Raw genomic sequence first — 16,560 nt, forward strand, 5'->3', positions numbered from 1 at the left:
AATATATAATGGGTTATTTGCCTCCTTACAGTCTAAGCCATTCAGAATTGACCACACGTGATGCACAACTCAAATAGTGCATCCCTTTCTCCCTCACTTCAGACAGTACCCTAAAGGTCTTTGAACAATTCAGAACAAAGGGTTAAAAACAAAACCTGTTATTTTATACCTTGTATTCCCTTATGTCCAAGACAGCGTATGCATGTGTAGGAACCAAACCCCACTTCTCTCCTTCTTCATCGGACATCACCCCTGTCGCTGTAGTGATAAGGACGTCACCTTTGTGAAATCTGGAATTATACCAATGTGGTAACGTGGAAATTAGACGACCGAAAAGTTGCTGTGGAAAACTGCAGACATATATTCAACAATCGCGAAGACGTTGGCTGTCATTTAAGGAAAACAAATACACAGGTCCTCCCAAAGTGGCTTGCACTTTATTAGTGAAATCCGACAGTTTGATACTAAGTGTAATAACCCTGGCAGGCTGGGAATATTGCGGGGCTCGATGCAGACGTGGTGCGGGGCCACTTACCATCTCCTTCGCCATCTCTTCTTGCAGGGTCCCTCATCACAGCGCTGCAACGCCAAATGGTGTCGTGCTACCATGACAACAGGACGGCACGTGACGTCCCGTTGTCATGGCAATGCGACGCCATTTGACGTCACGGCCCCATGATGAGAGACCCTGCAGGGAGAGATGGCGAAGGAGAAGGTAAGAGAGTTACAGAGGCCCCGCACTCTCCCCCGGCAATCAGTTTAATTGTTTTGGGGAAGAGCGCGGGGCCTCTGTAACCGCAAGGCTTGGTGCAGCAGCAAAAGTGTTGTTGTTTCGTGGATACAGGACACAAGATAGGTGCAACGTCCCTGGAAGAGGACATCACTGCTTTCTATTGGTGACCCCGGGGCCATATCCTTTTTTTTATTTTTCACTTGCAAATAACTGCAGTTCTCTCAGGGATTGGGGTGCCCCTGGAGGTTGGAGGTTGGCAGATCAGCTCTGAGGTAACATTATTTGTTTATTTAGGCCATTACGGCTTCAAGTAAAATCATATTAAGTGTTTAACACAAAGATGAGTAAATCAAAACCTTAGATGCTAAGAGAGAACCTGTGCAGGTAAAGATTATAACACTAAAGGTGAAAGGGGGTCCTTCATAATTCGATACGTTTGGCCCGTTTCCGGATGAAAATCCCCATTATATAGAAGGTCCAAAGTGTGAAAGTAACAGTCCAGACCTCTCCTAATAATAAATATGCTTCAGTCCAGTATTACTATATGCTTCCAGCTCCCAAAAACCCTCTTTACATCAGAGAATAAAGCACTAAAAATACCTGACAAAGCGCCAACATTTCCTGCACCGACATTGTACTTGGTCCACGTGATGTTATGTCGCAGCATTTTTAACAAGTCATGTCATGCATTGCACAGCCTGTTCTTTGCAATTTATGGTGTAGTACTACAGATATATTTCCTTGTGAGACATCTGACTTTTAGAAAGTCTGTTATTTCCTCCCATAGAAGTCATAGGGATGATATGTGTGTGACTAGGGCCCATATTCACTAAGTGGTGCTATGTTGTAAGACACCCTACGGCCCATTCAAGCGGAATGGTGCCTTCCGGCGCAAAGTGTTGTCTTAGGCCAAGTCCACGCAAGCGCTGATCGGGTGGCGCTTGCGGAGGGTACTTACATATATCTATATAAGCCCCTGCTCATGCGGTGCGCGCGTGCACACGCTCAACCGCGATCGGTGCTTAGGTAAACAAAAAAACTATACTTACCCGCGTGCTCAACTACCCACAATGCCCCCCTCCCCCCATGCGCGTTCAAGCAGGACACCCGGCGCTCATGCTTGGAGAGCTCTCCAAGCATGGGCGCGCTCAGTGCAAGCGGGGACTTAGCCTTAGGCCTCGGCCATGTTCCCTGCTTGCTGGCGGAAGCGTGCTGACGCGCGCTCCCGCTCAACACTGAGTCCCTACAGCCGCTATTAGAGTGGGTTTAGTAGGGGCTCACCTACACTTCTGCAAGCGCGTGGAAGCGTAGGTCTTAGGGGAATTTAAAATTACCCCGCTTGCCGGCGCGACAGGCCGGTCACGTGAGCGGTTCGCCCAATGAGGGCGAACCAGCTCCGTGACGTCACTGGCCCGCCCCCGGCCAGTGACGTCCCGCCCCCACGGCGCGTGCGATAAGCAACCGCAAGGCCAGGGAAAGCACCCGCTTTCCCTTAGCATCAGCGCGCCAGCAGGGAGCCTGGCCGAGGCCTTATACTGTAGCATTGCTCCACTTCGTAACTCTGGGCCCAAATGTCCATTATGACATATATGTAGAGAAAACAGAAGATTTTATATATTAAAAAGTAGATTTGGATAAAACCGGCTGTACAAAAATCAGGACCTACTGCAACCTAACATTTAAAAACCAAAACACAAAAATTATTTGGAACCTATAGCAGAACCCCAAACCTAGTGCCCAACCTGTGGAGCTCAAAACTTGCAGTGTTTCTCACCATATATTTTTATAATTGATTTAAGTTTGATAGGTGTTTTAGTTTCCCAATTGTTTTTATGATTTTATACGTTAAACATTTTTTTCAGGATTTATCAAGTTATTTTTGAAATTTTCCAGCTGATTTTGAGTTTTTTGTCCTTAAGCTAGTAAAAAACCAGAACGAAACAAGGTCGAGTTTTGGTAAAACCAGAGCCAAGATGAAAAAAAAAAAAAACAAGTTTAGAACCAACACCACATCCAAAGCCAAAACACAAGACATTTTAGACCCGTGCTTTATTTTCTTGCCTTCCCCCACCCCCCCAATTACCATCTGACTAATAATAAGCAGAAAGTCCGTGTGTAAGAATATACAGTACCTTTGGTATAACATTCTGAAAGTGGTCTGCTTGTCAAACGTTTGATTGTCAGAGTGCATGGCAATTCGCTCAGGTATCCATCCAGTCAGCGCATGCAAGTCAATGTTCTGCAACACAAACACGTCGGCTCTTAGGTGCCCATCATTATGATAAATCGGAAACACTTACGTTTGCCCAAATCAAGGTCTATTGAGATGGTGCAGTTCGTGGATGTAACACATTGCAATAAGCTCAGGCCCGCCAACAGCTGTCCCGGGCCCGAGGACTTAAATAAGTTGTCGAATGAGCGGAGGCGGACACAATCTGTATGTGGGGGGAGTTTAACTCCCGTCATTTTTATTATCAAATGAGGGGAGTGGGTGGGTGACCCGGCTCTTCCCTCCAAAGTACCAGCAATGGATTGTGGCTTTTGTTTACAAATACTTGTATTAATCAGGTCAGTGGTGGGCAGTCTGTACAGTATTGCAGAGTTAGACACAGTGAGGATGTGTTGCAGGTCTCTCCCAAGCATATTGGGACCCTGACCGCTTTACCTACCGAATTGGATCCTGGAAAGTCATATCCTCCCATCACTTTCATGTAGGCCTTTTCTATAAGGGACACCCACAATTCATTCTTGTTGTTCGAGTAGGAGCATAGGAGCTCTCCGTTGTGATCAACAGGCAAATAGTCATCTATTATAACCTATACAAACAAACAAACATTCAGTCTCGGAGGCACAGGATGATCGCCGTACCCTTGCTGTGTCCCCATGTTTCCAGAAAGAGCAGCAATCTGTAACTGACCCCCTTCAACTTTAGTCACTTTCCTCCAGACTCCTTGCTAAAGAAGATTCACACTGAAGTGGTTACGGTCTTCGTCTGGAAGACACTAGCTTGTGGCACTCAGCCACGCTGTGTGATCCAAGACAATTTATTACCAGGCACCAAAGAAAAAGAGAGAGACCACAAGCTCTTAAAGTTAGATACTCCCATTATATACTGTAGGCTGTAAAAGTTATTGTGATTATGTTTATCTTGGAAGGGTTTATTTTTGGATACAGTACTTTCTTGACTGAATCCGCATTGTGTTGCCATATTCTCTGCCAAGATACCATCCTGCGTATGTAGCCTCTTTTACACACGTGCTGCTGAAGAGGCATGTAACATGGAAATACAGTACAGGGGTGTAAAGCATCAGAGCAACCCAGTGTCCTAGCTCTACCAAGTGACTGGCATCATAGTACTATATTTGGCATTTTAAATCCCGGGCATTTGCCAGGCTTTGGAGATCAAGCCTCTGAGTGTTGCAAATCAAGTGGAGCAAACTTGAGATAACCCATCTGTTCTCGTCCGACTTCTAGAGGGATGAACAACTCTTTTTAGCAGCCGAGTTGTGGGGTGGAGTGATGCTTGAAAACTGTGCCCTGCACATTAAAGGGAACTGTACTTTAGTTAGAATCAGTGACAATTTGATACCACATTATACTCTAGACGCAGGGGTGAGCAAACTTTTTATGCCGAGCCCCCCTTTTTATCCATGAAATTTCTCGTGCCCCCCCTGCCTGTTGTAATCAAAATCACATGAAAAAAAAACCTTTATTAAACGGTATACAATGTAAATACAAATATGTCTAAGGCCGCGCGTATAGTGCTCGCGACGGCAACGTCACCGCTAGAGAAAGTTGTATTTCGCTTTGCGGCGGCGGCGTGGGTGACCAGGCCATTGATTGGTTCAGGGGCTGTCACATGAGGCAACAGCCCCTGAAAAATCAAATATTGCTGGCTTCAAAAAATCGCGTTGCCACGTCACGCTTACTATAAGCGTACGCGGCGGCGATAATGCATTTGTTTTCGGGCGACGTCGCGTTGCCGGCACTATAAGCGCAGCCTAAATACTTACATACTTCAACAGCTCGCTCTTGCAAAATTAGGCTGCGTCCACGCTGCCGCGGAGAGCGGTGACATCACCAACTCTCCAAGCATGAGCACAGGGTGTCCTGCATAATTTTGCAAGCACGAGTGGGGAAGTGTTTACACTTTTTTTTTCTCCATTATTTCTGTGCATTCACAGTATGATAGATATAGGTGCAGCGACCCTTTCACTCGCAGAGGATCGCAGCGAAGCAGGTTGCCAGCGAGGAGAGCAGGAACACAGCGCTATTGTAGGGCAGACACCGGAAGGAGGGGCGTTTGACATCACAGCGCTGGGGTGTGCTCCTCCCCCGTACCTCCGAATCACGTGGCCGCCACCTGCACTATTCTGTTCGGCCGCGCGCGCACATCTTTTTTGCCTGCGCATCCAGGTTTTGCCGCAAGCACCCCGCCTAAATAATCTTGCGCCCGGGGCACCCCCCCCCTCAGTTTGTGCACCGCTGCATTCAATCACAACACCCACAATCACAACACACACAACCAACACTCAATCACAACCAACACACACAATCACAACACACACACAGACAGACAACCAACAGGCACAGCGCACACACACACACAATCATAACCAACACAGCACACACAATCACAACACACACACTGCCACAGTCACAACCCACACTCACATAATCACACACAACACTCAATCACAACACACACACTCAATCACAACACACACACAGACAGACAACCAACAGGCACAGCGCACACACACACACAATCATAACCAACACAGCACACACAATCACAACACACACACTGCCACAGTCACAACCCACACTCACATAATCACACACAACACTCAATCACAACACACACACTCAATCACAACACACACACAGACAACCAACAGGCACAGCACACACACACCACACACTCAATCACAACCAACACACACACACACTGCAGTATATACAGCTTAACCCCGTTATAGTGCGGTCCTCGGGGGCCACCCGCGACCACCGCATCATAAACGGAGTTGCGGGAAAAAAATGGCCGCCAAATTTTTTTTTTTTAAGTTTTTTTTTTTTTTTTTGTGGTGGTACCGTGTACGCCGGAGGGGGAAAGCTGAGAACTCTCCCAGCGTTCCCAGACCCGGTGGGGCAGCGGCAACAGCACACAGCACTTACCGGGCATCTGGCAGCTCTTCTCCCTGTCTCTGCTTCCTGCTTCTGCTTCCGTCTTGCGAGAGCAAGCTCCCTTAAAGAGACAGTGTGTCTCTGTGTGTGTGTGTGTATTTAACTGTGTGAGACTGTGTGTGTGTGTCAGTGTGTGTGTGTGCAGTGTGCTGTGTGGGTGCAGTGTGCTGTGAGTGTGTGTGCAGTGTGCTGTGAGTGTATGCAGTGTGCTGTGAGTGTATGCAGTGTGCTGAGTGTGTGTGTGCAGTGTGCTGTGAGTGTGTGCTATGAGTGTATGCAGTGTGCTGTGTGTGTGTCAGTGTGTGTGTCAGTGTGTGTGTGTGTGTGTGTGTGTGTGTCAGTGTGTGTGTGTGTGTGTCAGTGTGTGTGTGTCAGTGTGTGTGTGTGTGTGTGTGTGTGTGTGTGTGTGTGTGTGTGTGTGTGTGTGTGTGTGTGTGTGTGTGTGTGTGTGTGTGCAGTGAGTGTGTGCAAATGTTTTTTTTTAATTTCGGGGTCCACGCTCAAACACGTTATAGCACATCACGCTATAACGGGGTTGAGCTGTATATATATACACATATACACACACACCACACACTCAATCACAACCAACACACACACACTGCAGTATATATATATATATATATATATATATATATATATATCACAACAAAAGAAGAAATATATTAGCGCCAACCTATCACTATATAAATTCTCTATAGAGTAAAAATATAAATAAAATTGAAATGGAAAATGTTATTACAAATAAAAGTAAAAAACCTATGCTAAGCACAGTGGATGTAGTAAAAATTAAAAAAAGTAAAATATCAAAAAAGAAAATGTCCAGATAAATATATGTAAAAGATATACAAATCCCAAAATGTTCCAATTGCTATCCAAAAGAGTCTCTGCAGCCCGAATGAAAGGAACACCACTTCCTTAGGATATCTACAAAAACACAGAAAAAACAGGCGCACTCATAGCGTAAAATTGTATAACAATAAATTTATGGAGTAAGGGATAAAAATGCACACTCACAAACAAAGCTGAAAAAAATGCGTTTTTGAGTACAACTCAGCCCGTTCAGACGCAGGAACCCAAGGAGGAGGACTTTGGTGTGATGTCCGCGGTGTGTCTTGCCATAATAGCCCCTCTAGGTCCTGGCAGGGACCGAAAGCCACGAGGGACGCCGCCTTCCCCTCTCTCCGGTGCTACACAGAGCATACACTGAATAGAGTCTCGCGTGAACTTGATGATGTCAGCGAGGTTTCAGCCGGGGAGAGTTCACAATGTAAACAGGAACTCAAATGTCTGAATGGCTGGTAGCAAAATGCTAGCAAAGCAGCAGGAGTGCAATAATGTAGATGAGTGCATCAGGAGATCCTGATGAAGTCTCGCTTGAGACGAAACGCGTAGAGATTGCTGTGGAGCCTACTGTCCAGTTTATATATTTTATTTGCACTCATCTCCCGGCTTGCAACCTTATGCATTTGTACATCTGAGGTGTCTGTTTCCCGGAGGGACCAATGTGATGGAGCACTGAAGGTGAAAGACCCCTCTTCCGGTTCCGGTTCACGAAGCTGATCCACGTGACGACGCCACTGATTGCGGACGGACGCTGGTGATTGAGCTGCAAGGCACATGAGAGCCTATCTCATACATGCTTATATTTGCTGTATCCTTGTGAGTGGCCATTTGTTAGATTTTATGTTCATCCAATACATTTTTATTGTGGTAATGTACTAGGTGTGCGCCTGTTTCTTTCTTGTTCTTTTTTCCAGATATCACTAGGGACTGGTGATCCCTTTGAAACGGGCTGCAAGAAACCAAGGACATTGCCACTGGAACAGGACTTTATGTATTGAAGGTTTTTTATTATATATTTTTATCTTTTGACAATTTTTTCTATATATTTTTTATTAATAAATAAATTTTTTAGATTTTAAAATTTATATATTTTTTCCTTTAGGGTTTTTGTCAGGAGATTGCATTGCCAATTGTATTTTTTAAAGTTCTATCATAGTGTATTAGCCCTATCTAGCTGCCCCTTCAAGCCTATCCAATTAGCTACTTTCTCTCCTACTAATATTTATAATTAACTGGATATTTAGCGGCGCTACTTCATATTGTTTTCTTGTTATATATATATATATATATATATATATATATATATATATATATACAGTGGTCGACAAATCACCAAAAAAATCTACTCGCCAAACAAAAAAAATCTACTCGCTACCTAGTATCACACGTGTGCTGCTTGGGCCAATAGGAGCTCACCACGATGTTAAATCCACTCGCCCAGGGCGAGCAAATGTATAGGTTTGTCGAACACTGTGTATATATATATATATATATATATATATATATATACATACATACACACACACACACACACACACATATATATATATATATATACATATACACACACACACACACACACACACACACACCTGGTGGATGGGGGTTACTAAGCCTGCTCAGGTCCCCCCATGTGCTGCTGAAAACGGGCGGGTAAAAGACAGAAGGAGGAGAGCAGAAGTAAGTAATGTTTTCCTATCATATTGTGAGGATTCGCCATCCTGATGGCTGGAACTCACTTCTTCAGCCTACTACATCTACTCCCCAAGTATTGCGCTTCCACTGCGCGCGCGGGCGACGCGCGATCGGCCTGTCCCTCCAGATCGGTTCCCAGTCTCCGCCCCCGCTCCAAAGACGGACATGCGCGGTGCGCGAGTGACGCACGATCGAGTCACCACCCCTTGACGTCAGTGACGCGCGGAAGACAGGCTTCCCCTGGACCCGCCTCCAGGCACCGTTCCCGTTCTGTTGACAGGCATGCGTGGTACGCAAGCGGCGCGCGATCAGATCGGCATCTCCTGACCGTGGTGACGCGCGGGACGTAGCTCCGCCCTTACACCTAATCGGGCTGCACAATAGGGCGCACCTGCGCGAACCAGCAGCCTATCAGCACGTTCCCTCTTGTTTAGCCCCACTTCCCATTGGAGGGAGGTTCTTTAAATACCTGCTCAGCCCAGGCTCTCATTGCTGAGCATAACCTTGTGTGACGCCGTGCCTTGCTGCATCCTGACCTTGTTCCTGCCTTGAACCTTGCCTGCCTTGTTCCTGATCTCCCTGCTGCCTGACCCTGCTTCGTTTACTGAACTCCGAACCTCTCCAGCTCTGACCCGGCTATGTACGACCATCCTGAACACTCCTATCCTGACCTTGGCAAAGTACCCCAACGATCCGCTACTCTCCAATCCTGACCTTGGCAGAGTACTCCAACGATCCGCTACTCTCCAAGCCTGACCTTGGCAGAGTACTCCAACGATACGCTACTCTCCAATCCAGATCTGGCAAGTATAACGACTACTCTACCTTCCGTACTCCTGACCCAGCTTGCAAGACCAATCTACATCCTAGCCGGGCCCGCGTGGCTGTGGGTTGGCGTTTCTCAATTCCCTACCTCAGCACCGCAGTCGCGCTTCGTTTGTGGTGAGCTACGTGTTACACATATAGTGCGATAGCGGTGTCCAAGAAGAACCACAGAAATAAGTGATCAGTGACCCACCCAGCACAAGGAAGAGTATTAGTTAGCATCACGGTGTATTAGGACACAATGGGAAGGAATAGCGGTTCTAATCGGAATACGGGATGTATAAATACAATTGCTTGGTAAAATGTAGCGGCCTTTAATTTCACATCCCGGTAAGAAGTGAGAGTCAGCAGGGCACAGCTTATATTACCAAGGTGAGTAATAACTCATTGACCACATATCTTAAATTGATAAGATACATAGTAATTATAGTTTAATGACTACATTAGGAGGTACCAGTTTCCTTCCATTGGGAGGGATGAATAAACAAACTAATGTACATTCTCAATTACTGGTTTAAAAAAATTATAATTTGTACTGCGTTGGCTCAGACAGTGTACCCAGAACAAACAAACTATGTATTCCTACCCTGAATAGCTTACAATCTAATGGTTTGATAAAGGAAGCAGAATAAACTAACCTTCCCTGAGGTTACAAACAGTACATACAGGGTCTCAAACCAGATTAACCCACTTCAAAGGCCAGTGACTTTACCACCCTGACGCTCCTTCTCACCTTTTTCCCCAGAGCTCAATTATACAGAAAGGGGGATATACTTTAGGAAGGAGCAATTTGCTCCATGATCATGTTCATAGGCATGTGCACGCAATGCTTAACATGGAGCAACATTTTCATACGCATGATGACTTTGCACCGGCTCCCCACGTATGAAGCTTGTTTTTTTCCTGAGCAAAGAGGTCAACGCCTCCTGCCGGATATTAATGCCGCAACTCTCACACAAACTGTGATACTTGTTATACTGTTGACGCAAATGGAGCAAAACTGGGAGTTCGAGTGATGCAGAGTCAAAGTGGTGCAATTTGAGATATGGACTTCCCCAGTTTCAGACGTTTGATCTAAAGTGAACACATCCGTTTACCTTTCTAGGGACTCCGTTAAGGTGCAGTTTGACCATATACTTTCCGCATGGATTATATTCCGGTTCTCCTTTTTTATTCTGCGGATAAATTATGCTATGTGATAAAGCAAAATAAATTATTAGTAAGAATATTTCTTGTAGGGTATTTTTGCATACACAACATGCCACCAAATTCAGGAGAATACAATATTGTCATAATTGTTAGATGATCAAGAGGAATTGCACTAGATATAGCAGATCACACAGAAATCACCCAATTCACACATTTATTTACTTAAGGACCATATATAAAACTTTATATAAAGTTACTTGTATCCCCGTTCTAATTTCACTTTACTTTTAATGACATACTGTATGAAAGCCAGAGCGTCATGGCTAACCCCGGACACGTGTGCTTGTTCGGGAGATTTCAAATGATATTTTCTCCTAAACCATGCGAGTTGCCGGAGTGGTAAAAATAACAAGATTTCTGCTTCCAATCAAACACTTAGGGCCTTATTCTAAATCTGTCGCATCAACGATTCGGGGGAATTTTTGACCCAAAATGCCCATTGAAGTGTATTGGGATTTTTGGCCGAAGACAGGCCATATGGCCGCTTCTGCAGATACAGTATAGAATAAGGCTCCTAGGCCGGGAGTCATCAAAGCTCTATCTCCACTATCGTGTCTGACTCAGCGATTTCTGGCATTGACTTTACGACTCGTGCGCATAAGCGCGGATCGAGCTTTGGTGATCCCTGACCTTAGTGAGAACTAGAAGTACCTTGTAATCAGTTTCTTGTTGTAGCGTCTCTCGTAAGCTGCACTGATGGCAAGGGAGGCCACGAAGGAACAGTCTGACACTATTGTCTGGTAACAAAGAAAGACCAACAAACATGGATTACTGTCCTATGAACTATTTCAAGGCATTTATTATTAATGTATTTATCTTTACATAAGCAGTGCTACTTCATGTGTCGCGTTCTAGTATGACATAGTAAATATGGCAAATGACAGCCATACAAACATTACATACATGTAGACATACATTCAAGTGAATGGGCTGTAAGGGGTCTACTGGAGCACCTCGTCTTAGTGAGTATGACTCCATGATTACACTCCACACAACACCACTAGGACATTCTGGGTTCAGCAACATTTTCTTGAAGTTACACTATGTGTAATGGGGTGTTCCACCTTCATCATTCGCTTTATGGAATTTATTCCATTTATCAATAATAACTAATGTGTTCAAACTGATGCAGCGCTCTGTGCCACGTATCATTCAGTCTTTGCAATGCTTGCATCATTCCAGAACACATGTAAGTAAACCACTGAGACATCAATTTGCTAATTACTCCTTCAGCTCTCCTAAAGCAGAGGAGGCGGAATTTGAAATTGGTGTTAATTTGATGTTACACTCAAGTTGCAAAAAACTTGTCAATGTTTTCTTACAGCAGCGCAGATCGTGCACTCGCCTAATCATGTAAAATTCATTGAAATGGCTTTCTCCCCTTCCCCCTCCGCCCCCCCGTACAAAAACCAGAATTGTTTACAAAGCTTTGGGAACAAGCAATGATATGGATCAACATAAAACTTCTCAGGTGCAACTAGAGTTGTTTTTCCGTCGCCACCCGAAAATGTGGTTTAGCCCTTCAAGTCCCAGAGGGGTCCTTAACGTGTTGACGTTTGGCAGTGATAGGGTTAACTTTGGCTACCCAGACAGATCAATCTTTATTTTTTACCATCCCTCTGTAGAAGCTTTACATTACTAAAGGCCTTTGTCCAGTCAAACATATGCGATTATCACAAAACATAGAATACATTAACTAGTAAGTCTTAAGTTGATTCCATAACAAGCATCACAAACTAGAAAAAAAAAAACTAGTTTTTCCAAGGTAGTTTTAGATAGAAAATTACTGTACGCTTTTGCTATGCAAGACAAAAAGAAGAAGCGCAGGCTCAATAGCGTAACACAATTTTATACAAAAAAATACATAACAGGGAGGATGTACTCACAAATAAGTTTTAAATCGCTCATAAGAGTGGACACCATGATTGCAGAAGAAGTATGCAGTCTCGTAGCAAATGATAGAGACTGAATATCCCGTCGCGTTCCACATGCACTGCTCGCGCGTCTCCGAGGACTACTTCTTAGAATTTCGGTTGGCTAGTCGCAAACAGAGATCAAAAAAAAGCTGTGTGTGCTGTGCACGCGCATAGTAAGTGAAACTTCTTTGACTTTTGTCACAGAAATTGTATTTGTGTTGGTGTTGGTGATGTTTTAATTAAAAATCAAAATACAATCTCAATGACAAAACGCAAATAAATTTGACTTAGAATGCGCGTGCTCGGCACACATCCCCTGTATTAGCTATTTGCACTAAGTGTGAATTCCGCGTGTGACTGAGAGTGTGCGTGTGACTGAGAGTGTGCGTGTGACTGAGAGTGTGCGTGTGACTGAGAGTGTGCGTGTGACTGAGAGTGTGCGTGTGACAGAGAGTGTGCGTGTGACAGAGAGTGTGCGTGTGACAGAGAGTGTGCGTGTGACAGAGAGTGTGCGTGTGACAGAGAGTGTGCGTGTGACAGAGAGTGTGCGTGTGACAGAGAGTGTGCGTGTGACAGAGAGTGTGCGTGTGACAGAGAGTGTGCGTGTGACAGAGAGTGTGCGTGTGACAGAGAGTGTGCGTGTGACAGAGAGTGTGCGTGTGACAGAGAGTGTGCGTGTGACAGAGAGTGTGCGTGTGATTGAGTGTGCGTGTGACTGAGTGTGCGTGTGACTGAGTGTGCGTGTGACTGAGTGTGCGTGTGACTGAGCGTGTGCGTGTGACTGAGCGTGTGCGTGTGACTGAGCGTGTGCGTGTGACTGTGCGTGTGACTGAGTGTGCGTGTGACTGAGCGTGTGCGTGTGACTGAGCGTGTGCGTGTGACTGAGCGTGTGCGTTTGACTGTGCGTGTGACTATGCGTGTGACTGCGTGTGCGTCTGACTGTGAGTGTGACTGAGTGTGCGCCTGACTGTGAGTGTGACTGAGTGTGCGTGTGACTGAGTGTACGTGTGACTGTGAGTGTGCGTGTGACTGAGTGTGTGTGACTGAGTGTGCGTGTGACTGTGTGTGGGGGTCTGGGGGGGTCAGTGTGTGGGGGTCTGGGGGGGTCAGTCAGTGTGTGTGGGGCTCTGGGGGGGTCAGTGTGTGTGGGGGTCTGGGGGGGTCAGGCAGTGTGAATTCCGCGTGTGACAGTGTGCGTGTGACTGAGAGTGTGCGTGTGACTGAGAGTGTGCGTGAGAGTGTGCGTGTGACTGATAGTGTGCGTGTGACTGATAGTGTGCTTGTGACTGATAGTGTGCTTGTGACTGAGTGTGCGTGTGACTGAGAGTGTGCGTGTGACTGAGAGTGTGCGTGTGACTGAGAGTGTGCGTGTGACTGAGTGTGCGTGTGACTGAGTGTGTGCATGTGACTGAGAGTGTGCGCGTGACTGAGAGTGTGCGCGTGACTGAGAGTGTGCGCGTGACTGAGAGTGTGCGCGTGACTGAGAGTGTGCGTGTGACTGAGTGTGCGTGTGACTGAGTGTGCGTGTGACTGAGTGTGCGTGTGACTGAGCGTGTGCGTTTGACTGTGCGTGTGACTATGCGTGTGCGTGTGACTGCGTGTGCGTCTGACGGTGAGTGTGACTGAGTGTGCGTCTGACTGTGAGTGTGACTGAGTGTGCGTGTGACTGAGTGTGCGTGTGACTGAGTGTGACTGAGTGTACGTGTGACTGTGAGTGTGACTGAGTGTGCGTGTGACTGTGTGTGTGTGGGGGTCTGGGGGGGTCAGTGTGTGAGGGTCTGGGGGGTCAGTCAGTGTGTGTGGGGCTCTGGGGGGTCAGTGTGTGTGGGGGTCTGGGGGGGTCAGGCAGTGTGTGTGGGGGTCTGGCAGTGTGTGTGGGGGTCTGTCAGTGTGTGTGGGGGTCTGGGGGGTTCAGTCAGTGTGTGTGGAGGTCTGGGGGGTTCAGTCAGTGTGTGTGGGGGTCTGGGGTGGTCAGTCAGTGTGTGTGGGGGTCTGGGGGGGTCAGTCAGTGTGTGTGGGGGTCTGGGGGGGTCAGTCAGTGTGTGTGGGGGTCTGGGGGGGTCAGTCAGTGTGTGTGGGGGTCTGGGGGGGTCAGTCAGTGTGTGTGGGGGTCTGGGGGGGTCTGTCAGTGTGTGGGGTCAGTCAGTGTGTGGGGGGGTCAGTCGGTGTGTGGGGGGGTCCGTCAGTGTGTGAGGGGTCCGGGGGGGGGGTCCGCGCGGGTTGCGCCCGGGTTTTTGTACCACCGCTTCCTGGGGGGCCCGCAAACGCCCGCGTCACTGGAGGGCTGAATGGCGCCGCTGCCAGCCGCTTCTGCGCATGCGCGGCATGGCAGCGGTAGTGGAAGTTAGGCGGGCCCATGTGTGGGCTGGGAGGGAGGTCCCATTCGGGTAAGGAAAGGGTGGGGGGGGGGGCTGTCCCGGTCGGGCGGTCTCTGCTGTCCCGGGCAGCAGACGGGGACACATGTCAACAGCCGTGGCAGCGGGCGGGAAACGGCGCCGCTGCCAACCGCTTCTGCGCATGCGTGGCTTTCCTCCAGTCCCCATGATTACTGAGCATGCGCGGCTTGGCAGCGGATGTGCGGGGGGAATGGCGGCCGTTAGGAGCGGCGCCGGCGGCTATCGCCGCCGCCGCCGCATATGTCATCAGCCATGTGGGGGGAGCGGGGGCCATTAGGAGCGGCGCCGGCGGCTATCGCCGCCGCATCTGATTTGTGGAGCGGGTGTGATGTCAGTGTTGGGGTCGGGCTGAGCCAGAACACAGCCCGGTCTCAACTGCCAGCACTGACGTCACATCCGTTTCATTTCTGTCTCCACAATTCATTTTTGCCCCAGTTCGAATGAGGTGCCACTAAGGAAGTTTCACTTCAATAACCCATAGATCAGCAATAAGGGTTATTAGCCAATTCAACCCGAAGCGGAAGAGGTGGAGCTTGTTCTCGGTGACGTATGAGCAGAGTATGTGGAATGCTACGTGATATTCAGTCTCAATAACTCACTACGAGACTGCATATATAGCTTCAGTGATCACGGCAACCGTTCTTCTTATGAGCAATTTTAAAACTTATATTTGTGAGTCCATCCTTTCTGTTTTCTATTTGATAAAATTATTACACTATGTAGCATGTGCTTCTTTTTGTCTTTTAAAAAGGTATTTTCTATGTACAGTATATGACCATTCCAACGAAGCTGCCTTGACTCCATAGGTTGGAAACTAACGGTTGGAATCAGTTCTTGTAATATTCATATTAACCTTTGGATTTGAAAATTTAGCATGGGACTTATGTGAGTGTTGGACTAATTATTCATCTATATTATTTATTATACACATCTTTACAATTTGTTTTAGATGGTTATATTTTTTGCAAGAACACTTAGTGAGAATATTTTTGGAAGATGATATTCACAATTATTTAATAGATCTGGTTTTATATATACAGTATATATTATCACTTGATATACACAAATGTCATGGGAATCTAATTTGAGTTAACGCTGATGTCTAATATTTTTTATGTTTCTATGTAAAAAAGAAAACAAGAACAAAATTATTACCTGCTTTATACTGAAGCTTGATACAGTGTAGATCATTATAGGATTGTTTGTTAAGTCGTCTGGTCTCACCCACTTGGAAAATATGGCTTTTTGTTTGGGGGATAGTGCCAATTTGCCAAGCTTGTCTCTAAAGTTAAAAATACGAACATTAATTGTTGTCACTAATGTCTTTACTGCTCGATGGATCCGACATGAATCACGTCTTCATATTATTGAAGGCAGAAATGGAAAAATATACATATATACAAATACGTGCGGCCTATGGAGACATATAGATTGGTTGGGGCTTTGTCAGGTATTCCGACAGTAAACACTGGTCGGTGACAAAGAGAGATCACTCTGGTAAATCTGTCATTTCAAAGATGGCCAGCAAAGTCGTCCAATAGGAAGGTGCAACGTCACTCCCAATTATGTCACAGCTTCCTATTGGCCTGCAGGACCGAGGCCAATTTGAATTCCATTTTGATTTCTACAATGGGAGCAAGAAAACCGGCATCTAAAAAAGGAGCAAATCTTTGAAACCAAGGGTTCACCTTAGCTGAAAATAACCTGGTTCAGCTCCAGAGACCTTGTTCAGATACTGGAAATTTAAAAAAAA

The 16,560-nt window shown here is 46.4% G+C and overlaps 1 protein-coding gene across 1 annotated transcript in view; it reads right to left on the reverse strand.

Annotated features, from left to right (window-relative positions):
* Window positions 1-16,560, reverse strand: part of CAPN7 (calpain 7) — a 76,405-nt gene that overhangs the window by 45,152 nt on the left and 14,693 nt on the right. The window contains exons 7-12 of the mRNA XM_075587080.1: window positions 15,963-16,089; window positions 11,147-11,232; window positions 10,384-10,477; window positions 3,403-3,549; window positions 2,866-2,972; window positions 170-290 (exon numbers count right to left, since the gene is read on the reverse strand). Of these exons, the coding sequence (XP_075443195.1) occupies window positions 170-290; window positions 2,866-2,972; window positions 3,403-3,549; window positions 10,384-10,477; window positions 11,147-11,232; window positions 15,963-16,089 (682 nt within the window). The remainder of the gene's footprint in view (window positions 1-169; window positions 291-2,865; window positions 2,973-3,402; window positions 3,550-10,383; window positions 10,478-11,146; window positions 11,233-15,962; window positions 16,090-16,560) is intronic.

Source organism: Ascaphus truei, chromosome 2 (genome assembly GCF_040206685.1).
Source record: "Ascaphus truei isolate aAscTru1 chromosome 2, aAscTru1.hap1, whole genome shotgun sequence".
Lineage (NCBI taxonomy): Eukaryota > Metazoa > Chordata > Amphibia > Anura > Ascaphidae > Ascaphus > Ascaphus truei.